This window comes from Podarcis muralis, chromosome 5 (genome assembly GCF_964188315.1).
Source record: "Podarcis muralis chromosome 5, rPodMur119.hap1.1, whole genome shotgun sequence".
Lineage (NCBI taxonomy): Eukaryota > Metazoa > Chordata > Lepidosauria > Squamata > Lacertidae > Podarcis > Podarcis muralis.
In genome coordinates, this window is record NC_135659.1 from 98701648 (window position 1) to 98726008 (window position 24361).

Consider the following 24361-nt stretch of genomic DNA (forward strand, 5'->3'; position numbering starts at 1 on the left):
AAATGCCAGAAGAAACTGTTCCCTAACTCTACCCATACTCATCCGTGTGTGTGTGTGTGTGTGTGTGTGTGTGTGTGTGTGTGTACAATATCAGTCTCTCCGCTAAACAAAAATTAAAGGAAGTTTGCCAGCCCTTAAGAAAAATTCCCACATCCACAACTGGGCCTCGCCTTTATTAGGACCCAGCAAAGTGTCACAATAGGAAGCAAGCCTTCAAGTTTCCCAGAACTTTTCCTAAGTTGCAATGTTAAAAAGGAGGAGGAGAAGGAGGTGTGGGTGAGCCCAGAAAAAAGCTGTCTTGATGTTGTGGCCACAGATATCTGATGTCGAGCAAGCAAACTTCTGCCTGCGTGCTGATGTGACTTCTCCTTCCTCTGCGCCCCCTTGCAGCCCCCCTGCCCAGCCAGATCTGCTTTGGGGGGTCCCCCAGACCCCAGTACACAGGAAGGGATTTAGCAGCCTGAGAGAATGGGGCTTAGCAGGCTGGTGGGGTTGGTGTGTGTGTGTGTGTGTGTGTGTGTGTGTGTGTGTGTGGCTGCATTGCAAGGCGTGAACGGCATCATTTTTTACCCTGATCATTAGTGCGGCGTATCCTTTACGATCGCTCCCATGGGGAGTGCAATTTGGACTGCTGAGTCGCTGGCAAATTCATCATTTTTGTCCCGCTGGGGACGGTGATGATGATGGCGGTGATGATACGACGCCTGCCTTTTTGCATTCTGCCAAACGGAAGGACCTTCGCTAAGAAGCCTTTTGAAAGCTCACATTCCCGCAGCTGGCGGGCAGGAAATAATCAGAGCGCATCAGCTCTCTGGCCTGGGGGATTGCGCCAGCTCTGACTCTCCTCCTCAGTCTGGAAAGCTGTTTGGTCTAAGAGCGCAACAGAGGGCAGGCTTAGGTCAAAGGGCGGGGAGGGGGGAGAGAAAACCCACCCACCTCTGTTTATCGCTGGCAGCCAGCTTCCTGCGCTGTCGGGAAAGAGGCCACTGGGTGTAACGTTCATTCGGTAAAGGAAGGGTTTGCAAAGGCCCTCTGTGCTCCTGCTGCAATAGTAGTTGTGCAGAAGAGAATTTTGGCAAAGCGCAGCTTCTCTCGTCGTCGTCTGGGAGCAACGGGACAAACCGCGCCGGCCAAAACCCTTCCTTCGGTCCAACTGTTGGCGTCTCTGCTCATCTACGAACGACTGCTTTGTTCCACTCCATCCTGCTATTTTCGCTTCTCTCGATCGCACCCACCTACACTCGCAACTGAGAGACCTGGCGCGCCATCTGGGCGAGGGAGCGTTTGTTGTGCAAGAACCACCTCCATTTGGCTAAAAAATAAAGAAAAAGGCAACCACTTGGTTGTGATTTCTGGAACGGCTGAAGTCCCTGAATTGTTCTTCCTCGGGATAATAGAATCATAGAAATGTAGGGTTGGAAGAGATCCTAAAGGGTCATCTAGTTGAACCCCGTGCAATGAAAAAAAAATATCCCCAAAGAATCATCTGTTTCTGGGAAGCCCTGGCTCTTACTCCTCAGTACCATCTGAACCTGCAGAGAAGTCCCTTGTGGCCTGCTCTCCTAACAGTTTCCTCGGTTGCAGCAAGTGGAAGGGACTGCGGTGGGTGGACCACATGGATCTGGGTAGCTACTCGTGGGTGCTGCCGGTTTCTCAGCCAAGCGCATTTCGTGGTGCCAGGAGAATGGAACAGCCCTTGCCAGGTTTTGACTCCAACCAGTCCGATGTGCTAAGCTTCTGTGCTTTCCCCCCAAAAAATGCCCGGAAGAGGGGTCATTTCAAACACCCAGGGAGGCAGGAGAATGTCTGCTTCATCCGCAGCAGAAAGGGGTCCGTGTGCTTGGCTCCTCTCTCCCTTGGCACCAGGGTCTGCGGAGGCCCATCTCTCCTGGGGACCAGGTGCCTTTTCCCAGGTGGGAGCAGGGCTCTGATGTCCTCTTCGTCACTAAAAGGAGATGCTCCATACTTGTGCTCAAGTCTCCGGTGGATCTGTCAACGAGAAAAAGGGGCGGGGAGTGGTGAGCGAGCGTTCCTCCCAAAGGAACTGGGGCCAGCAAACAAGAGAGTAGTAAAACAATACCAATAAAAAATAAAATAAAAACCTATTTAAAAACAGGACAGTTTGCAAGACTCCCTTTGCCGTTCAGGCCACAGATGCATGTCTCGCAAAGAAGAGGGCAGTGAGCATGCTTGCAATTACAATTACACCGTGCAAACATAGAATTTGCCTTTCAAAAAAGCCCAGCAAGTTACTAGCCCTTTTGACTACGAAGGTAATCTTGGAACACATGCCAGTTAATCTTCGGGTATCGCCTGGCATTGTATAGGTGGCCACCAGGGAACCCCATCTGTGCCACATTGAAAAAAGAAAGGTGGGGTACAAAGGTAAGCAGTCCAACTCTGAGGGCTTTCTGGAGGTTCCCTCACTGCAAGAAGTGAAACTACAGAGAACCTGGCAGAGGGCCTTCTTGGTGGTGGCGCCCTCCCTGTGGAAGGCCCTCCCTTCAGATTCAGGTAGGTAGCCATGGTGGTCTGATGCAGTAGAAATATATATAAAATTAAAAAAATTTGACTAGTAGCACCTTAAAGGTAAAGGGACCCCTGACAATTAGGTCCAGTCATGACCGACTCTGGGGCTGCGGCGCTCATCTTCCTTTATTGGCTGAGGGAGCCGGCGTACAGCTTCCGGGTCATGTGGCCAGCATGACTAAGCCTCTTCTGGCAAACCAGAGCAGTGCATGGAAACGCCATTTACCTTCCCGCCGGAGCGGTACCTATTTATCTACTTGCACTTTGACATGCTTTTGAACTGCTAGGTTGGCAGGAGCAGGGACCAAGCAACGGGAGCTCACCCCGTCGCAGGGATTCGAACCGCCAACCTTCTGATCGGCAAGTCCTAGGCTCTGTGGTTTAACCCACAACGCCACCAACATCCCTTCAGATGTCAAGGAAATAAACAACTATCTGACTTTAGCCAGCCCTGTATAAGGAATTTTTAAATGTTTGATGTTTTATTATGTTTTTGTATTTTGATGGAAGCTGCCCAGAGTAGCTTGGACAGCCCAGTCAGATGGGCGGAATATGAATAATAACATTATTATTATTATTATTATTGACAATAAATTAGCAGACCCATCAGTCATGGCTCTATAATAAAAGCTGGAAGAACGACAACATCAACAACAGCCACCAACATTGCAGAGACTGAGAGGCGAGGGCTTTGCGTAATGACAAGTCAGAGATATGACATCATCATGCAAACTTTGTAAACAAGTGTGAACTGGACCGCTCTCCACCCCTGTCATCTGTCATTTTCTGTCTCCAGCACTTAAGACAAAAAGCAGATGATTGCAAGCATCCTATTTCCGTCTCCTGCTCAGAATCCTTTATTTCAAATATGCCCTTCCCCAACATAAAGCTGTCCTTGCCTGTTCAGCGGGATGCAGGCCGGTGGCACGGCACCTGCTTGGCACACACAAGGTTCCAGGTTCAAATCCCCGGCATGGAGGGCAGAGACGCCACCTGAGTGCCCAGGGAGCCAGTCGGCTGGATGGAGCTATGATCTGACCTGGTACGAAGTAGGTTCCTATGTCTTAAGGGAAGGGTCGCAGCCATAGCTGTCAACTTACAGGTTTGAAAATAAGGGACCAGCAGCCTTGAAAATAAGGGACCAGCAGCCAAAATAAGGGACCTGCAGCCTCACCTGTTCCAGGCACTCCAGTCTTCCTGTCCTCCTGCAGTCTGCTCAAACTCATGCTGGTAGCTTCGAGAACACTGTCCAACCAACTTTGTAACCAGAGGTTCAACTGAATAGAATCTGAATCACATGCACCACAAGGCCTATGCAGCCTCAACTTAAGATGGCTCCCTGGCCTGGCTTTGCACTGCAAAGTTTGCAGCAGCAAGTGCAACAAAATGGCGTCCAGCATTCAAAAAACCCCTCAGCTTGCATTAACTAGCCACACACAAGGCATGCAAGCTCCTAGTCGTTCTTAGACTTCTTATTGGGTGAGCAACACAGCCAAGCAACACAGTTGGAGCCTCCCTCCTCCCTGGCCGGCAGGGAGGGAGGGAGAGGAGCTGCTTCCTTTGAAATTTAAGGGACATCATTTAAGGGACATCCATCAATAAGGGACAGCAGCGGGACATGGCGGTGGAATAAGGGACTGTCCCTTCAAATAAGGGACACTAGACAGCTATGGTCGCAGCACAGAGGTAGAACACCTGGTAGCTTTGCACGCAGAAGGTGCCAGGTTAAATCTCTGGCAGTATGTCCAGGTACACCTGAGAGAAACCCCTGACCTGGACTCCTTGAGCCTGACTCAAATGTTGGGCTCCTATTCGCTGCACTCTGTACAGTGGTTTCTGAACAGCTTAGTTCACAAACAACTTGGAACCTGAACGCTGCAAAACTGGAAGTCGGTGTTCTGGTTTCCGAACATTTTTTCAGAAGCTGGACGTGCTGTGTTTCCTGTTGCGCTGCCAATTTGCGTCCCCCCATTCTAATTCAAACCATCCGTTTCCGATTGCAGTGCTCTAAGGTGATATTTGGAGCTTATATTTGGTGCTTTTGTTTTTGCTATTTATTATGTGTTTTTTGTTTTGAGGCTTTTTCAGTTAATTTGTTTTTTGTGACTGTGTGGATCCCAGTTCAGCTACTCATTGATTGATTGATTGATTGATTGATTGATTGTGTGACTGTGGAAAGCCCCCCATTCAGACAATGACTATCATCAGTGCAGGTAAGGGGGAAAAAATAATTTAAATTTTTATCATCTACCATATTGTTTTATTTATTTTATAGACGCGGGTGGCACTGTGGGTTAAACCACAGAGCCTAGGACTTGCCGATCAGAAGGTCAGCGGTTCGAATCCCCGTGGCGGGGTGAGCTCCCGTTGCTCGGTCCCTGCTCCTGCCAACCTAGCAGTTCAAAAGCACGTCAAAGTGCAAGTAGATAAATAGGTACCGCTCCGGTGGGAAGGTAAACGGCGTTTCTGTGCGCTGTTCTGGTTCGCCAGAAGCGGCTTAGTCATGCTGGCCACATGACCCGGAAGCTGTACACCGGCTCCCTCGGCCAATAAAGCGAGATGAGCGCTGCAACCCCAGAGTTGTTCACAACTGGACCTAATGGTCAGGGGTCCCTTTACCTTTACCTTACAGTACATTGATTATTGCTTTCATTTTATGGATGAATGGTCTCGTTAGATAGTAAAATTCATGTTAAATTGCTGTTTTAGGGGTTGTTTTTAAAAGTCTGGAACGGAATAATCCATTTTGCATTACTTTCTATGGGAAAGCGTGCCTTGGTTTTGGAACGCTTCGGTTTTGGAACAGACTTCCGGAACAGATTAAGTTTGAGAACCAAGGTACCACTGTATAGTATTCTCATCCCTCCCATCACTGCCACCTGCCAATCAGCACAGACAGTGCCAAGACAGAACAGTAACAGGCAAACTGCATCAGAAGGATTGATGGCATGTTTGGACCACCCTTCATTCTATAGGACCCCAGGGTTTGTGCAAATGACAGGTGATAAAACCATCAAAATATTAAGATTAACGCAGCATCCAAGTGTTAAACCGTCTCCGGCTATGCCCAAACCTTTCGCAGGCACACCACATCACATTGTGTCTCCTGCTCTCACCTTCTTCACAGACCGGCTGCCCCCGTACTCCTCCAGCTGTTGACGGAAACCTGGGTTGGGATTGGCGACTGGCCGGGCTGCCTTGACGGCCTCCAGGGCGTCGTGCCAGTTCATCTGTGTCACGGCCATGACGTACGCGAGGACGATGGTGGTGCTGCGGGAGATCCCTGCGAGGCTGTGGGCAGACGGAGAAGCCATCAGAAACCTCTGCCTCCCCTCCCAGCCTGTCGCAAGGCCCTCTGCCTGCATTCCCACCCACCAACAAACGCGAAGCCACGCTTGGGACCTTCTCATGGGGTTGTTATTGGGGGACAACCAGCCTCCTAGAACCAACATGCTTAAGTCTGATCAGTGCATGAAGGGGTTAAAGCCATAGAGTCAGCTGTCCTGCCAGGTTTAGCTAGGTCACTCTCCCTCTCCTTGGGAGGAAAGTAATCAAGCCTGTTGTTCCCCTTCCCATCTACCTGAGAAGCTCAGCATGTGAAGAGGCTAAGCTGGTTGCTGCAGCTCAGCCACATGGTTCTTACAAGCCATCCTTGCGTTCCTATACCAATAATTTAGGGACTTTCACCACTGTAACAAAGCCAAGTTTGACCACCTGTGTTTTCTGACTGCTGTGTGGGAAAGCACATGAATCTGACCTTTGGAGAGTTTGTAAGTATACCGTTTTTAACTTACCAAACGTCTGGTCTTTTCCTACAATGGGGGAAGAGGGGACTGTTTTGGCAGTCACATATTTGAATGTTGTGACAGCCTAGATTTCCACACTTTACTTGCTGCATGATTTGGGATTTTAAATCTCTGCTGGGGTTCTCTGGCCAAAGAGTACTTCCCTAAAGCCTGGATCTTGGCGTCCAGGCTTTTAAAACCTATTTTTCCTTGCCAGCCAAAATTTATGGAGCATGAACCTCACTTCTAGAAAAGCCCTGGACCTCGAGGCAGCACTAGAGGATCCCTGGCAGGGATATGGCTCAGTGTGACGGAAGGCAAATGGTGAGGGACACCCTTTCTGAAGAACATAAGAAGAGACCCAGTGGGACAGAAGGAGTGGGGCAGGGAAGCAGAAGGGCAAGGACCTGTACATGTGCTGCAGCGGGGCAAGACAGAATGGCTCTGTTACCCGCCCCCCCCCCCAGAAGCCTTTATCCTCCAGGTGAGCAAATACATCAATTTTGCTTTCTAATCTTTTGGGACAAGTTACATCCCCACATTTCCATATCGGTTTATACAGTGAACGCTCGGGTTGCAAACATGATCCGTGCGGGATGCATGTTCGCAACCTGCAGTGTTCGCAACCCACAGCGCCGCATCTGCACATGCGTGGGTTGTGATTCGGCAGTGGCGTAGCGTGGGGGGTGCAGGGGGGGCCGGCCGCACCGGGTGCAACATCTGGGGGTTAGGGTTAGGGGGCGCAAATCCACAGGTTAGGGGGCACAAATTACTTGCCTTGCCCCGGGTGCTGACAACCCACGCTACGCCACTGTGATTCGGCACTTCTGCACATAGCGCAATTTAGCGCTTCTGCACATGCACGACCACTGAAACCCAGAAGTAACCCGTTCCAGTTCTTCCGGGTTTCGGCGGGTCCATAACCCAAAAAAAGGCATCCTGAAGCTTCTCTAACCTGAGGTATGACTGTGATTCTTTCTTTATTTTATTTTTTTAATCCTCATGGAAATTCTCCAGCGTTTCAATGCAAATTCTTCTAATATGCAGTTTTTAAATGCAATTTCCCCCAACATGCATTTTTTTTTTTTGGCAAATAAAATTTCCCCAATATGCATTCTTGTATTATATTTTTTTCACTAATATATGCAGTTATATGCACCATTTACTGTGTGTGCAATTTTAGTACACATCGCTGAAATGTGCAAAATCTGGAGAAGCATCCGTTTCAAAGGATGGCTATTATTCCCATTTGCCAAATGTTTCAAAAAGTGCAGAAAGTGCTGAGCCTCCCTCCAGGTGGTTTGGACTCCAAGTCCCATCAGCCCCAGCCAACATAACACAGTGCTCAGGGATGATGGGAGTTGTAGTCCAGCAACATCTGGCAGACCATAGTGGGCTCTGCAGGCGTCCTGTTTCTCCCAGGGACCCACCAGGTACCCACCCCCAGAAAGCCCACAAGAGCCGAGTGAAACAACCCCCCAAAAGTCAACCTACCAGTGAACGAGGCAGTTCCCTCCATGCAGGCGACAGGAATGGATGAAATGGATGCATTTCTTGAAGTGCTTCTTGCTGGAAGGACAAAAACAAAGCCAAAACAGGGTTCAATGCCAGGGTACCAGATTTCAAGAGCAGACTCTGTACAACCTTAGCCCCAAAAGACCATGGGATGGAATAGAATCAGAGAACTGTCCCCATGGATCTTCTAGTCCAACTTCCTGCAGTGCAGGAATAACTCTGACTAGTTCTCAAAAGTTAAAGCTATGGTTTTCCCAGTAGAATCATAGAATCCTAGAGTTGGAATAGACCACAAGGGCCATCGAGTCCAACCCCCTGCCAAGCAGGAAACACCATCAGAGCACTCCTGACATATGGTTGTCAAGCCTCTGCTTAAAGACCTCCAAAGAAGGAGACTCCACCACACTCCTTGGCAGCAAATTCCACTGTCGAACAGCTCTTACTGTCAGGAAGTTCTTCCTAATGTTTAGGTGGAATCTTCTTTCTTGTAGTTTGGATCCATTGCTCCGTGTCCGCTTCTCTGGAGCAGCAGAAAACAACCTTTCTCCCTCCTCTATATGACATCCTTTTATATATTTGAACATGGCTATCATATCACATAGTGATGTATGGAAGTGAGAGCTGGACCATATAGAAGGCTGATCATGGAAGAATGGATGCTTTTGAATTCTGGTGCTGGTGCTGGAGGAGACTCTTGAGAGTCCCATGGGCTGCAAGAAGATCAAACTTATCCATTCTGAAGGAAATCAGCCCTGAGTGCTCACTGGAAGGACAGATCCTGAAGCTGAGGCTCCAATACTTGGGCCCCCTCATGAGAAGAGAAGACTCCCTGGAAAAGACCCTGATGTTGGGAAAAATGGAGGGCACAAGGAGAAGGGGACGACAGAGGACGAGGTGGTGGGACAGTGTTCTCAAAGCTACCTGCATGAGTTTGACCAAACTGCGGGAGGCAGTGGAAGACAGAAGTGCCTGGCGTGCTCTGGTCCAGGGGGTCACGAAGCGTCGGACACGACTAAACAACTAAACAACAACAAGCTCTCAAAAAATAACTCTTACTATGCCCCATCACCCCACATGGAACTTCTTCTCTGCCCCTCTCCTCCCCATAGGGTTTGGAGCTAAAGCGTTTCAGCTTGAAGCCGCACTTTCAGTCATAATAGAACCAAAACTTCCTGACCTGGTTTTTGCTTCTTGCGCAAACTCAAAAGTTGCAGGACTGGAGTGAAGCGATACCGTCAAGATCTTCCTCCAGGCCATGGGATTATATAAGTGATCGTGTTTACTGGGACTCTGCACGTGGCTGAGTGTCAGGTCTGCGGTGTGTTACATGCGCGTTCCTCAGTGCACCAGTTTCAGTTTTGCAAGTGGTGGCGGAGGAAGAGAACACAAGCCTGGCCGCGATTGTGCAAAACATGTGGCAGACCCCAACCCAGATTCCCAATATCTCCAACTTCTGTCTCATCAAGATTCAGTTTCAGTTGATTCATTCGTTTGCTGAAACACTATTTCTCCCCTTCTTTTCTCAACAGTGGCGCCCTCCCTGAGGAATGCCCTCCCATCAGATGTCAAGGAGATAAGTACCGCATTTTTTGCTCTATAAGACTCACTTTTTCCCTCCTAAAAAGTAAGGGGAAATGTGTGTGAGTCTTATGGAGCGAATGCAGGCTGCGCAGCTATCCCAGAAGCCAGAACAGCAAGAGGGATTGCTGCTTTCACTGCGCAGCGATCCCTCTTGCTGTTCTGGCTTCTGAGATTCAGATTTTTTTCCTTCTTGTTTTCCTCCTCCAAAAACTAGGTGCGTCTTGTGGTCTGGTGCGTCTTACAGAGCGAAAAATAACTTTTAGAAGACATCTGAAGGCAGCGCTGTTTAGGGAAGTTTTAAAATGTCTGCTGTTCTATTATGTTTTACATGTGCTGGACGCTGCCCAGAGTGGCTGGGACAACAACATCATCATCATCATTATTAATACCGTTACTTACATGTTGGCCTCTGGTGTGTCTGGCAGAGCAATGCGGAGGTAGATGATTCCCTGGAAAAACAAACACCCAATGACTGAGATGAGGCTCACAGGAGGAAAGGCAGCAGTTCAACAGGTGCAGCGCCTGCCATAAAGTCCCAGGTTCAATCCCGCAAGGCATCTCCAGGTAGGACTGGGAAAGTCCCCTCCCTGAAATCTGGGGAGCTGCTGCCAGTCCGTGCAGACAATACTGACCTGAATAGACCAATGACTTGACTCATTAAAAGACATCTTGCATCTGAGCTGAGTTCAGGAGGAATTCCAAACATTTTCTTTATTTCTTGCTCTGCGGAGCTGGAGGAGATCCAAGGCGGGTTAAACTTTGGGTCTTTTGCATTGCACCCCAGATCTCCTTCTGCCCAATTTAACTGTCCTTACTTTTTTCTTATAAGGCTGATTGGGAGGGGCCATAGATCCATGGTAGAGGAACACAGAAGCTGTAGAAGTTGAGTTATACAAAGTCAGCTCATTGGTCCACTTGGCTCTATATTGTCTACACTGACTGGTAGCAGCTATCTAGAATTTCTTTATTTCCCTTTTTTAATTATTAATTTTATTAGTATTCTCTACACAACAACAACAACAAATGAAAAATAACAATACACAAAAACAAGCATACAAAAATATATCCAAATCTTACAAAATAATAATATAAACACTAAAAGAAAAACAAACATTGGTTTCCACCAGTCCCACAGCATCTCCTTTACCTCTCATTGTGTCTTCCTGTTTTCCTTATCGTCTCTATCCTAGCATCTAGATAAAAATCCCTCTTTCTTATCCTTTCACTTCCCAAGGTTATTCCAGACACAGCCAGATTTCTGTCCTCGAACCTTGGCTTTTAAGGAATTCATTTAGGCACTCCCGTTCCTTTTTCATTCACTTTTTGGTTTTTGTCTTATTATATCTGTCAATTTGGCTAATTCTAAATACAGTGGTGCCCCGCAAGACAAATGCCTCGCAAGACGAAAAACCCGCTAGACGAAAGGGTTTTTTGTTTTTTGAGGTGTTTCGCAAGACGAATTTCCCTATGGGCTTGCTTCGCAAGACAAAACGTCTTGCAAGTTCTTGCGGGTTTGTTTCCTTTTTCTTAAAGCTGCTAAGCCGTTAATAGCCGCTAAGCCTCTAATAGCCGCTAAGCCGCTAATAGCCGTGCTTCGCAAGACGAAAAAACCGCAAGACGAAGAGACTCGCGGAACGGATTAATTTCGTCTTGCGAGGCACCACTGTATTCTGAAAGCTTACATAACCGCTCTCCCCTAGTGGGTAGCTGATTCCCTTTCCAGTACTTAGCCACCAGGATTCTTGCTGCAGATGTTGCGTATAAGAAAAATTTAGTTTTATCTTTTGGAAAATCATCTTTTAAAATTCCTAAGAGGATTTCAGACAGGGAATCTGTCAGGAGATGCCGGGAATTGAATTTGGGACCTTTCTGCTTTCAAGGCAGAAGCGTTACCACCATGCTATAACTCCAGCCCTAGCAGGTGGATTGAGCCTGGGTAAGAGGAGACTGCAAGGAGATATGACAGCCATCTGCAAATATCTGAAGGGCTGTCACATGCAAGAGGGAACAAGCTTGTTTTCTGCTCTCGAGGTTAAAACCTAGACCAAAGGATTCATGTTACATGAAAGGAGATTCCGGCTAAACAGCAGGAAGAACTTTCTGAAGGTAAGGGCTGCTCAACAGTGGGACCGTCTCTCTCAGGAGGTTGTGGGCTCTCTTTCCTTGAAATGCAGATTAAAACTCACACCAACTTTCTAAACTTTAAAGGTAAAGGGAAACTGTACCCCTGACCGTTAGGTCCCGTCACAGATGACTCTGGGGTTGCACGCTCATCTTGCTCTATAGGCCAAGGGAGCCGGCATTTGTCCACAGACAGCTTCTGGGTCATGTGGCCACTAAGCCGCTTCTGGCGAACCAGAGCAGCGCACGGAAATGCCATTTACCTTCCCGCCGGAGCGGTACCTATTTAACTACTTGCACTTTGACGCGCTTTCGAACTGCTAGGTTGGCAGGAGCAGGGACCGAGCAACAGGAGCTCACCCCGTCTCAGGGATTTGAACCGCCAACCTTCTGATCGACAAGTCCTAGGCTCTGTGGTTTAGACCAGAGCGCCACCCGCACCCCAGATTCTAAGCTTTAAAGGTAAAGGGATCCCTGACCATTAGGTCCAGTCGTGGCCGACTCTGGGGTTGCGGCACTCATCTTGCTTTATTAGCCGAGGGAGCCGGTATACAGCTTCTGGGTCATGTTGCCAGCATGACAAAGCCACTTCTGGCGAACCAGAGCAGTGCACGGAAACGCCGTTTACCTTCCCGCCAGAGCGGTACCTAATTATCTACTTGCACTTTGATGTGCTTTTGAACTGCCGACCTTCTGATCGGCAAGCCCTAGGCTCTGTGGTTTAGACCACAGCGCCACCCGCGTCCCAAATTCTAAACTTTAGGCTTGTCTAAATAAGAATGTTTTTAGCAGGTGCCCAAAAGAGTACAGGGAACGTGCCTGCTTGATCTCAATAGTGTGCTCCCATACAGCTCCCATGGGACGCGGGTGGCGCTGTGGGTTAAACCACAGAGGCTAGGACTTGCTGATCAGAAGGTTGATGATTCGAATCCCCGCGACGGGGTGAGCTCCCATTGCTCGGTCCCTGCTCCTGCCAACCTAGCAGTTCGAAAGCATGTCAAAGTGCAAGTAGATCAATAGGTACCGCTCTGGTGGGAAGGTAAATGGCGTTTCCGTGCGCTGCTCTGGTTCGCCAGAAGCGGCTTAGTCCTGCTGGCCACTTGACCCGGAAGCTGTACGCCGGCTCCCTCGGCCAATAAAGCGAGATGAGCGCCGCAACCCCAGAGTCGATCACGACTGGACCTAATGGTCAGGGGTCCCTTTACCTTTATACAGCTCCCAAAGGAGGAGGAATTTGCAGCGGATTGGGACCCAAGGATTAGCTCTGTCTGCTGCTTTACCACCCCCAGTGATGTCCAAAATCCACTGTCGGAGGCCACTGCCTGGCATTGTCTCAGAGTAGCGCACTGAAACCCCCTCCCTGCCCTCAATAAAAACCCAACTCACTCATACCGGAATATATGGCTGTGCGGATTCATGGATGGAGACGATGTGGGTGATATTGTGCCTGCTCAGCTGGTCGAAGTCTTTGGCATCTAGGAGAAAGTGGAGGAGGAACACAGTGCGATTGTTTCAGTCGTCCTTATTTATTACCCAAGCAACTTAGGGATGTGAATGTACAAACTGCTGATTGCCTGGCAAACCAGAATATGCAGAATCGCATGCTGAAATCATGTGCCCTCGCTTCAGTGCCAGACGACAGCAAAAGAACAAATGCTCAGTCTAACAAATTCTTGGATCCTGAAACAAGGAGAACATTCATTGTAACCTCTAAACCCGTTCATGCTCAGGGACGATGTGAGCTGCAGTCCAGCAACACCTGAGGGATAGCACAGTCTGTAGAGCATGAGATTCTTCATCTCAGGGTCGTGGGTTTGAGCCCCACGTTGGGCAAAAGATTTCTGAATTGCAGTGGGTTGGACTAGATGACCCTCAGGGTCCCTTCCAAGTGGAAGTCCAAATATTCCCACACCTCCTCTGAACAATGGCCATCTCATGCTTTTGCCAGAAATAATCTCAGAGCATTAAACATGCAGTTATGTTTAGGCAGGCCTCTCAAGTGGACGCCATTGCCATTCTAAGAGAACAAGGGAGATATTCATGGTGAGGCCCAGTCCTCTTTTTCTAGACAAATAGCACTGCATTTAAGGGCTTATCCAAACTTTGCTTTCCTCTGCTCTTTCCAGGCATGGTCTGAACACACTTTTTTTGGGGGCTCCGGAACTTTCCCCACAAAAACCTGCTCTTTAAAGCCCAATTGGTGCAAACACCAGACTGTGGAAAACCTGAACTGACGTTTGTTCCGATGCAGCTTTAAAGAGCGGGTTTTGTGGGGAAATTTCAGGCAAAAGCTTGGACATGGAGCACTAAAAAGCACAGGCATCTGCCGGAAAGCAAAACATAAGTGTGGATAAGCCCTAACATGAGACAATAGGGATATTGAAAAGCTGGAAGGTGGGCAGAGGAGGGTGACCAAGATGATCAAGGAAGACAAGCCTTAGCAGGAACGGTTGAGGGAGCTGGGTGTGTTTAGCCCGCAGAGGAGAATCACAGAATCATAGAATTGGAAGGGAACCCCAAGGATCCTGTAGTCTAACTACCGCAACACAGGAATCTCATCTAAAGCATCCATGATGGTTGGCCATCTGAAGACCGAGAGCTGATATGATAGACATCTTCAGACATCTGGAAGGCTGTTGCATGGAAGATGGAGAGAGCTTGTTTTTCTGCTGTTCTGAAGGGGAGGACCTGAACCAATGGATTCAAAGGACAAGGAAGGAGATTCTGAAAGGTGCATATAGTATTCTGCTAGAATGGGAAACAAAAGATGAGGAGGTGCAATCGGTCATGATCAAATGGGCACAAGATATAGGACATAATATACAATTGGAAGATTGGGAAAAATTGTGGAGAATAGGTTTAAAATTTACAGACTGTTCTCTTCTGAAAGAAAATTATATGAAAATGATGTATAGATGGTATATAACAGCAGTACAGATTGCAATAATGTATAAAACCGGATCAAATGTATGCTGGAAGTGTAAAGAAAAAGAAGGGAACTTTTACCATATGTGGTGGGAATGTAGAGAATTTTTTTAAAAAATGGGAAATGATATATAATGAGTTGAAGAAAATGTTTAAATTAACATTTGTAAAAAAAAACCAGAAGCATTTTTGTTAGGGATCATAGGAAAAGACCTGCCAAGGAAAATATAGAATTTATTTATGTATGCGACAATGGCGGCAAGAGTCTTGATAGCACAAGGATGGAAGAATGAGGAAATCCCGACAAAAGAACAGTGGCAAGAGAAATTGATGAACTATGCAAAACTGGCAAAACTGACAAACAAATTGCGAGACAAGGACAACTGTGATTTTAAAGAAGAATGGGAACTTTTTGTTGTTGTTGTTATTTAGTCGTTTAGTCGTGTCCGACTCTTCGTGACCCCCTGGATCAGAGCACACCAGGCACTCCTGTCTTCCACTGCCTCCCACAGTTTGGTCAGACTCATGTTTGTAGCTTCGAGAACACTATCCAACCATCTCGCCCTCTCTCGTCCCCTTCTCCTTCTGCCCTCCATCTTTCCCAACATCAGGGTCTTTTCCAGGGAGTCTTCTCTTCTCATGAGGTGGCCAAAGTCTTGGAGACTCAGCTTCAGGATCTGTCCATCCAGTGAGCACTCAGGGCTGATTTCCTTAAGAATGGATAGGTTTGATCTTCTTGCAGTCCATGGGACTCTCAAGAGTCTTCTCCAGCACCATACAAACTACTTAAAAAAAAACCCAAAATGAATTGGACTCCTTGGCAGGTTTTGAATAAACATACACAAATTTATTGATTGTTAACATAATAGGCAGATAATTTAAGGATTGTTACAATTTCACAATATGCAGAGAATAACATGTGTTGAAAAATCAGAGAGAGGAGCTGAGGGAAGTCTTGGGGTTTCTTCCTGGGGTTGCGGAAGGGGGAAAAGGGGGGGAAACAAAGAAGATGATATGTTTTGATAATTTGTTACATTGAAATTCTTAATAATTTTTTTTTTAAAGGACAAGGAAGGAGATTCCAACTAAACATCAGGAAGAACTTTCTGATGGAAAGAGCTATTTGACAGTGGAACGGACTCTCTCAGAAGGTGATGGAGGCTTTGAAGCAGAGGTTGGGTGGCCCTCTGTCAGAGAGCGAGCTCTTCAGCTGAGATTCCTGCATTGCAGGGGGTTGGACTAGATGACCACAGGGGAACCCCTTCCAACGCTACAGTTCCAGGAATCTATAAGTGAACAGGCAGTTCAACAGAGTCCTTGGGAGCCATGTGGCTTACAGGTTTTGAACTAACACACCCAAGGGCCCACAACTGCCTGGCTGCGCATTCCCAGCTAGCTCCTTTGGAACGAGTGCCTTTTCACAACGCAAACACAGGAAAATGCAACTTTCTCCAGAAGTTCCTGGAATTCCAAACAGGCGAGAAATACATGTTGGAGTTCTTGTTATTAAATATACCAAGAGAGAAAAAAGAGCACACCAAGAACTCAGACTGTTTTACAATTTATGTAAATTTAGAATATAATTGTATTTTCATGTAATATTTGATACTTCCAGCTGATGAAGGTGAATACATCAAAACAGGGTCCTGTCCTGGTTTCTGATTCGTCATTGACTTCTGACTTCTGCTCAGTGATTTAAACTAAGACTTTCATGTCAAATCTGACTATGGACTAACATGAAGTTACTGGTTTCTGATCCATAATTGGATAGACATATCCTTATGAGTTTGAGTTTGTAAACTCTGTTTGAGTTTGCAATCTCTATATGAGTTTGTAATCCTTGTCAGAATACATACTTTTGAACGGATTAGTTTTTGTTACAATTGACTATTGATTTGCGAGTAGGGACCACTCCCACTATTGAAAGTTATACAGTGGCACCTCAGGTTACAGACGCTTCAGGTTACAGACTCCGCTAACCCAGAAATATTACCTCGGGTTAAGAACTTTGCTTCAGGATGAGAACAGAAATCGTGCTCTGGTGGCGCGGCGGCAGCAGGAGGCCCCATTAGCTGAAGTGGTGCTTCAGGTTAAGAACAGACCTCCGGAACGAATTAAGTACTTAACCCAAGATACCACTGTATTTGGAAAGCAATTGCAATCAATTGACATCGCTTGTAGGGTTAAAAGAAGTTTTGTAAGAAGTTTTGTAAGTTTTGTAAGGAGTAATATAGGAATTATTGTGAAATTTTATCACATATGGTAGGAATGTAAAAAGGTGAAATGCTTCTGGGAGATGATGTATAATGAGTTGAAAAAAATGTTGAAATATACATTTATAAAGAAACCAGAAGCATTTCTATTGGGCATTGTGGGGAGTGATATAAATAGAAAGGAATGTAAGCTCTTTTTATATGCAATAACAGCAGCAAGAATATTATTGGCCCAAAAATGGAAGCAAGAAGAGTTACCGTCAATTGAAGAATGGAGGATGAATTTAATGGACTATGCAGAACTAGATAAACTAACAGGAAGGATTCGAAACCGGCGAGACCAGAAATTCACGGAAGACTGGAGTAAATTAACGGACTATTTGAAAAGTAATTGTGAAGAACAGACGACGTTGGTAGGGTTGCAAGAAGTTTTGTGAGGAGTATTATTGGAAGTATTGTAAAAATGGATAAGGGGGAGGATGATTTAACATGTAAAGGCAATATAAAGTTAAGAAATGCATAAGAAGTGGTGAAAACGGTGGATCATCAGAGGTGCTGATGGAAGTCCAAAAAGATTGTATAAGTGATAAGTTTTGTGGTACATTTTATAATTTATATGTTAAAATAAATAAAAAATATTATTTTTAAAAAAGGAATTATTGTGAAAAGAATTAAGAATAGGTATTAAGATTTGAATTTATAACAAAATGCGTAATTAGGAAGGATTTTAGAAAACCACCAGTTGAGGCTGAAGGAAGTCTTAGGCTGTGATAGCCAAAGATTTTGAAATGATGTTTAAAAGGATGATATGCTGGAAAATATGTGGAAAAACCAATAAAAAATTATTATTATTATATATATAAAGTACCCGAGGGAGGTACTGAACAGGGCCCGGAAAGTTCTCACCTGGCAGAGAGGCCTGTGGGCATTTGGCCCACAGACTCAAGATTCCCTACCCCTGTACCACAGAATCAGAAAATCACAGAGTTGAGAGGGACACCGGGGGATCATCTAGTCCAACCCCCTGCAATGAAGGAATATGCAGCTCTCCCTTACGAGGATCGAACCTGCAACCTTGGTGGTATGAGCACCGCACTCTATCCAATGAAGCCATCTGTCATGGAAGCTTTAGCTGAGATTCCTACATTGCAGGGGGTTAGACTAGATGACCCACGGGTCCCTTCCAACTCTAAAATTCCACGATTCTATTACCTGTCGAACATTTTACTCAGCAGTTTTTCCTGCTGACACGCTAAAGGAAACACCAATCTAGAATAAGTATTTGCTTCTCTCCCCGCTGTCCCAGCATGTTTCCAGAGCTTCAAAGGCCAGGACAACAGGCAGAGATGCAAATGGCGAAGTCTTCCTGCCCTGAAAATGCAGCCACAGGGAAAGCCACAGCTGGCCTCTTTGGGCTAAGACAAGCACAGGATCGCCGCCAAGGTTCACAGATGAATCCAAAAGAAACATAGGCCTCTATTATTCCTCCCAGGTTCAGACGACTCACCTATGAAGTTGCCGAGGAAAAGCCCAGGGAGAATCTGTTGGACACAAAAAGAAAAGTCGCTGTCAGTTGCAGGAGCTCTGAAGGATTTCTGGCAGGAGTTTCTCCCAACCCTTCCTGGAGGGGTGAAATATACTCAGAGTCGAGTGTGGATTTCATGCTCTTTATTCAGTTCCTAGTGGTGAGGAGGAATGCAAGTTCCCCTGAAATGTCTGCTTTATATACATTATTTACACAATGGGCCCCACGTGATTGGCTAATTCCGGGATTCACCTGTAGGCCAATCAGGCTGCGGATTCACTTCCACCTGGAGCTGGATTGGGTGGCTCCTGTGGACCAATCAGACTGCTGCATTCTGAATCCTATTGTTCTAGGACCAATCAGACTGCTGCATTTTGGATCCTATTGTTCTAGGGCCAATCAGACTGCTGCATTCTGAATCCTATTCAACTCAGTACATTTTGAACCTGAGACCTTCTGCTTGCAACGGAAATGCTCTAAGTGCAAACCATAAACATTTAAAGCACATGACTTCCCCTACAGACTCCTGGGGGCGATAGTTTGTTAAGGGTGCTGGGAATTGTAGCTCTGTGAGGGGCAAACTACAGTGCGCATAGGCAAAGTGAAGCAATGCAAACACAGAACTTATTTGTCGTCATCGTCTTCTTCTTCCTCATTTATTTATTTTCATGGTACAGAGGCTCTCCCCAGGCTGTTGGAGGTTTCTCTGAATTCTGACTAGGGTTGCCAGACCTCCAGGTCCAACCTGAAGTTCCGGTTAACCTGGCCCTCTCCAGCAGGCAAGTGGAGGACTTGAACATCCGTGTCAGCAAGTGTGCTTTTAATTTAAAACGAAACTTATTAACTTTGCATGCAACTTTGAAGCTTTAGCCTAGGAGCTGGCTGCAAAATATACCATAGACACTTGGGTGGGGGGTAGTCCTGCGTTCCTCCCCGCCCCTGTCCCAATTAACCTCCATCTCCAGAGGCCACTCCCGTGACATTGCCAGAACCCGCCCTTAAGTCTCAGGTTTGAGCCCTGAAATTTCAGTGCCTGGGATGCTCTGGATCTGGCAACTCTGACAACATTCAGGCTCTGTGGGGCTTCATTCAGCGTGTGAGTGCCCTGAAACACAAGCACACATGACTCTTCCTTTTCCTTTCTCTGTGGTTCAAAGGCACCTGACCTCTCCAGGGCTGTTGGTTTCACACATCTCTGCATAGCTGTCAACTTACAGATTTGAAAATAAGGGACCAGCAGCCTCGAAAATAAGAGATCAGCAGCCAAAATAAGGGATTTTCCAAGCACAGGTATGTTCAACTTCTGAGCCCCTCCGAGCCAAAGGCAGAAAGCCCAGCCAGCAGCCAAACAAAGCCTCAAGCGGTGGTTCCCACAGCGCAGCAACCCGGCAAAGGGGATGCAGCAAGGAAAACCACCGTCACCTCTCCGCTGGGAAGCGCTGAGCAAAGGCGAGTCCCCAGGCAATGCAGCCAATTTGATCGGCACAAGGCATGCAAGCTCCACCCCCCAGTCATTCTTAGACTCCTTATTGGGTGAGCAACGCAGCCAAGCAACACTGTTGGAGCCTCCCTCCTCCCTGGCCAGCAGGGATGGTGGTAGAGGAGCTGCTTCCTTTGAAACCCGGGAAATTTAAGGGACATCATCAATAAGGGACAGCAGCGGGGGCCCGCACTGGGATAAGGGAGTTTCTCGCCAAATAAGGGACGGTTGACAGCTGTGCTTCTCTGTTTGCTGTGCTGCCAAAGTGCTGAACTGAGATTTTAGGAAAGCTGCCGGGCCTGGCAAGCTCTTAGGAAGTGTGAGGGGTTGAAAGATCTGAGAAATCGGGAGCCTCCTATCGGCTCCGCTGGAATAATTCTGATTTCCTGGTGTTTGCTGGGTTTGGCCAATGCCCCTTTGCAAACCTGTCGCAGTTGCTACCTCCATCACCACTGACCACAGACCAAGACCACCATTGATGGGCAGCAAACGCCGAAGCACCCTGCTGGATCCTTTGCAAGCGCTGGGCGGCCCTTTGACGTCCCAATTTAAGGACGTCAAAGCACAAAGTAACTTGACATTGTGACACCGGGTGGTTGGTAAAGGAGCAGCCTCGCCCACCTTTCAGATAAGGTCCAGATAAGGTGCCCCCTATTCTGTAAGCTCCAGCACCTCTTTGAAGATGAGAGTCATCCATAACACCATCTATTCCTCTTGGGGATGTTTGCCCAATAATAGCATTAAAGGGAAACCTCAAAGCTACGGTATATTGGTTTCATAACTGCCTGCGGACTGCCTCGCCAGAGTGGTGCATGCTCTAGTTATCTCCTGCTTGGACTACTGCAATGCGCTCTACGTGGGGCTACCTTTGAAGGTGACCCGGAAACTACAACTAATCCAGAATGCGGCAGCTAGACTGGTGACTGGAAGCAGCCACCGAGACCATGTGACACATGTCTTGAAATACCTACACTGGCTCCCAGTACGTTTCCGAGCACAATTCAAAGTGTTGGTGCTGACCTTTAAAGCCCTAAACGGCCTCAAAGGTCCAGTATACCTGAAGGAGCGTCTCCACCTCCATCGTTCTGCCCGGACATTGAGGTCCAGCTCTGAGGGCCTTCTGGTGGTTCCCTCACTGCGAGAAGTGAGGCTACAGGGAACCAGGCAGAGGGCCTTCTCAGTGGTGGCGCCTGCCCTGTGGAATGCCCTCCCACCAGATGTCAAAGAGAAGAATAACTACCAGACTTTTAGAAGACATCTGAAGGCAGCCCTGCTTAGGGAAGCTTTTAATGTTTAATAGGTTATTGTATTTTAATATGCTGTTGGAAGCCGCCCAGAGTGGCTGGGGAAACCCAGCCAGATGGGTGGGGTATAAATAATAAAATTATTATTATTATTATTATTATTATTATTATTATTATACCCGTTCTCAATGAATCCTGGGAGGAAGGGCTGTGGAATCACCCCACTAAGGCTCCTTGTGGGATGTCAGCTTCCTGGAGAGTAGGAAGGCATATCCGTTGAACCAGTTTAGTTCTGCAACGGAGGCAGAATTCTGTCGCATTCTCAAGACAGAGATAGTTGGCAAGCTGGGTGGTTGGGCGTTAAGGTGGTTGCTTGCTTTAGACAGAAGCACAAAAAAGAACCTCTGCATGTTGGGAATGCTCTTTGACCTCTCCTTGCTGTTGGATTCCCAGGGGGACAGAAGAAGAGCCCGCTGGATCAGGCCAATAGCCCATCTAGTCCAGCATCCTGTTCTCACGGTGGTTGGCTGAGCAGTTGGCTGTGGGAAACTACTGGCATGCAGGATTCGAACACAAGAGCGGCTCTCTCCTTCTGCAGTTTCCAGCAGCTGGCATTCAGAGGCACTGCTGGCCAGCAGCCATCAACAGCCCCCTCCTCCCTGAAGGAAACAGTGCCAAAAGACACCTGGTGAGCAGTTTGGGCTTGTGAGCTACCTGCAACCTTTCCTTCCAAGCCACATCCTTGCCACCGTCACCTGTGCACTGCTAACTTTGTACCAGAAGAGAAGTTGCTGGTCCCAGCCCTACCATTGGACAATGTGAGGGGATCACAGCTGCAGCCCCTAGCTGCCCATCCTAAGCCCCCTGGTCATTGTGGGGGACAGAGCTGTGCAGGCGACATCAGTGGCGTAGCGTGGGTTGTCAGCACCCGGGGCAAGGCAAGTAATTTGCGCCCCCTAACCCGTGGATTTGCGCCCCCTAACCCGTGGATTTGCGCCCCCTAACCTGTGGATTTGCCCTAACTCCAGATGTTGCGCCCGGTGCGGCCGGCCCCCCCTGCACCCCCCACGCTACGCCACTGGGCGACATAGACTACTGTGCCCTCCCCAAACTAACGGGTGAACAGGCACTATTATAGCCACCACCTAAGACCACGTACCTACGGGACCGCCTCTCCTGGTATGCCCCGCAGAGGACCTTAAGGTCCACAAATGACAACATTTTGGAGGTCCCAGGTTGCAAGGTGGTTAGATTGGTCTCAACTAGGGCCAGGGCATTTTCAGTACTGGCCCCGACTTGGTGGAACGCTCTGTCACAAGAGACTAGAGCCCTGTGGGACTTGACATCTTTCCACAGGGCCTGCAAGACAGAGCTGTTCCACCTGGCCTTTGGTTTGGACTCAGTCTGACCCTTATGTTTCCCTCCCCTTACAGCTTTTATCTATGGGCTACTTTTAAAATGAGGCTGCATTTTAAACTGCATTTTAACCTGTCTTTTAAATCCCCCCCCCCATTATGTTTTTACTGTAATTTTACTGGTGTTAGCCGCCCTGAGCCCGGCTCTGGCCGGGGAGGGCTGGGTATAAATAAAATTTATTATTAATTTATTAATTATTATTATTATGTTTAAGAAATTAATTCTCCCTACACTTTGGAACTCCCTGCCTCATGACATAAATCAGGCACCTACTCTGCACTCTTTCCAGTGCCTGATAAAACATTCTTGCTTGGCTAAGCCTACACAGACACGAAGGTGTATGTTTTAATCTACTTTTAGTTTATTGCTCTTTTTAATCTTTTGACTGTTTCTAGTGATAAGTTTATTGTTTCATTCTCTTTCCCCCTCTAATCACGCGGTGGGAGAGAGCTGCACCATCGCTAGGTTTGTCAAATTCAAAGATCCAACTGCTAGACCAGCTGGCATCTGTGTCTGCTGCGGGGAGGGGGGTCCTCCCTTTCAAGTGGCAAAAATGTCTGGGCCCCACCCTGAGGACTGGGGTGTGTCCCTTAAATCAGAGGAGGTTCATTGTGGCAATAATAATAATATATTTTATGCCGCTCATCTGACTGGGTGACCCCTGCCACTCTGGGTGGCTTCCAATAAATTAAAAGCTTTGTGGAACATCTCTCGGACGTGGAGCTGGAGGCCCTATGGATATTGCTGAACTTTTATCATCCCTGACAGGGGCTGGTAAGAGCTGGACCCTAGCTATACTGTACTTGTTTATTCCATTTCCCAAGATTTATAAACCCCTTGCATACAAAATCTCAAAGCGGTTTACAAAAATAATTAAACCATAAAATTATCCGTTTAAAAATCCCAGTTAAAAACAACTATTTAAAACATTCAAATAAGTAAATAAATACTTGGACAGCATACTTGTTTCCCCCACCCACCCATCCCTGCTTGGGAAAAAACCCCTCTTTCTCAGCCTCCCCCCCCCAGGCTTGTGCCCTCCAGAGCCTAGAACCCCCATCAGGCCTTGCCAGCCACAAAGGCACACTCCGTAGCAGCTTTGTCCAATCGCATTCACAGATAAAGTTTCCTCTACACATCATTAGTCATACCTTGTTCATGCCATTGCCCATGGTCCAAATCACACTCTAGGCAGAGAGCAGAAGTTGTCCTGGTGTGTGTGTGTGTGATTCTCTTCCACAAAACCCCCAGCAAGAGGGATGGAGCAGGGGGCGAGGTTTCTCTCCCTAGGCCTGGCAGAGTTTCCCACTGCCTCCCTTCACTTCTTAGGACCAGGCGGGAGGTGGAAAGGATCTCTCCAAGGTAGTAGCTCTGCTTGCCCCTTGGGGAGCCGATAAATCAGCTGCAGACCTGCTGCAAACGCCCGGCCTCTTTCTCCTGCTCTGGAGAAAGCTCCTTTCCTCCAAGATGGCAAAGACGCTACTCCTGGAAATGCCCTTTTCCTGGCCGCCTCCTGTGGCTGGCAGGCTGACAGTAGAGGATAAACTCCACCTCTTTCGTAATCGTGGGGGTGTGTTTGTGTGTGCCAAGGGCAGGCGGTGCTGCTGCTGCTCCTGCTCCACCGCCGGGACAAAGCTCCAGTGTTCAGAGAGAACAAAACCTTTAGTCTCCCTGGCTCGGTGACAAGCCAGGGCTGTTGGGGCATGCAGGGGAGAAGAACGGTGCGCAATTACGCAGCAGCCTGCCACTTCTCTGCTCAGTTCCCGGGACATCCCTGCAAAAAAACCACAACGCTTTCTGGGGAGCTGTCCCAGCAGCACACAGGCCTCTGGATCATGGGTGAACATGGCAGGCCTCCTCTAGTGTAATGTTGCGCAGTTAAGGCAGGCAGAAGGCTGCTTGGGATCTGCAACTCGAAATCTGTGCTTCACTCCAGCAGGAGAGAGTGTGGGAGGCCGGCAGAATGCAATGTTCCCGGCGCGGAATGTACGAGCGCAGGGCCGCCTGCCTGCCGCAGATCCAGTTAC

At 47.7% G+C, this 24361-nt stretch overlaps 1 protein-coding gene across 1 annotated transcript; it reads right to left on the minus strand.

Moving 5' to 3' along the window:
• Window positions 1–1520: 1520 nt before the first annotated feature.
• Window positions 1521–23924, minus strand: DUSP15 (dual specificity phosphatase 15). The gene is made up of 7 exons (XM_028735586.2): window positions 23486–23924; window positions 18177–18210; window positions 12924–13006; window positions 9810–9859; window positions 7809–7883; window positions 5646–5820; window positions 1521–1989 (listed from the first exon to the last, which is right to left on the minus strand). Exons 1-7 carry the CDS (start codon window positions 23504–23506, stop codon window positions 1774–1776), a joined length of 654 nt encoding a protein of 217 aa, XP_028591419.2. The 5' UTR covers window positions 23507–23924; the 3' UTR covers window positions 1521–1773.
• Between the last annotated feature and the right edge of the window lie 437 nt (window positions 23925–24361).

What these genes read in the sequence shown, in the direction of transcription:
- DUSP15 (XM_028735586.2), bottom strand. Translation starts at nt 23,506, where the DNA reads ATGGGCAATGGCATGAACAAG. An exon ending in TGGGCAATGGCATGAACAAG is followed by an intron (nt 18,211 to 23,485) that starts GTATGACTAATG and finishes TGTGTCCAACAG; the next exon opens with ATTCTCCCTGGGCTTTTCCT. An exon ending in GGGAACTGCCTCGTTCACTG is followed by an intron (nt 5,821 to 7,808) that starts GTAGGTTGACTT and finishes GTCTGCCCACAG; the next exon opens with CCTCGCAGGGATCTCCCGCA.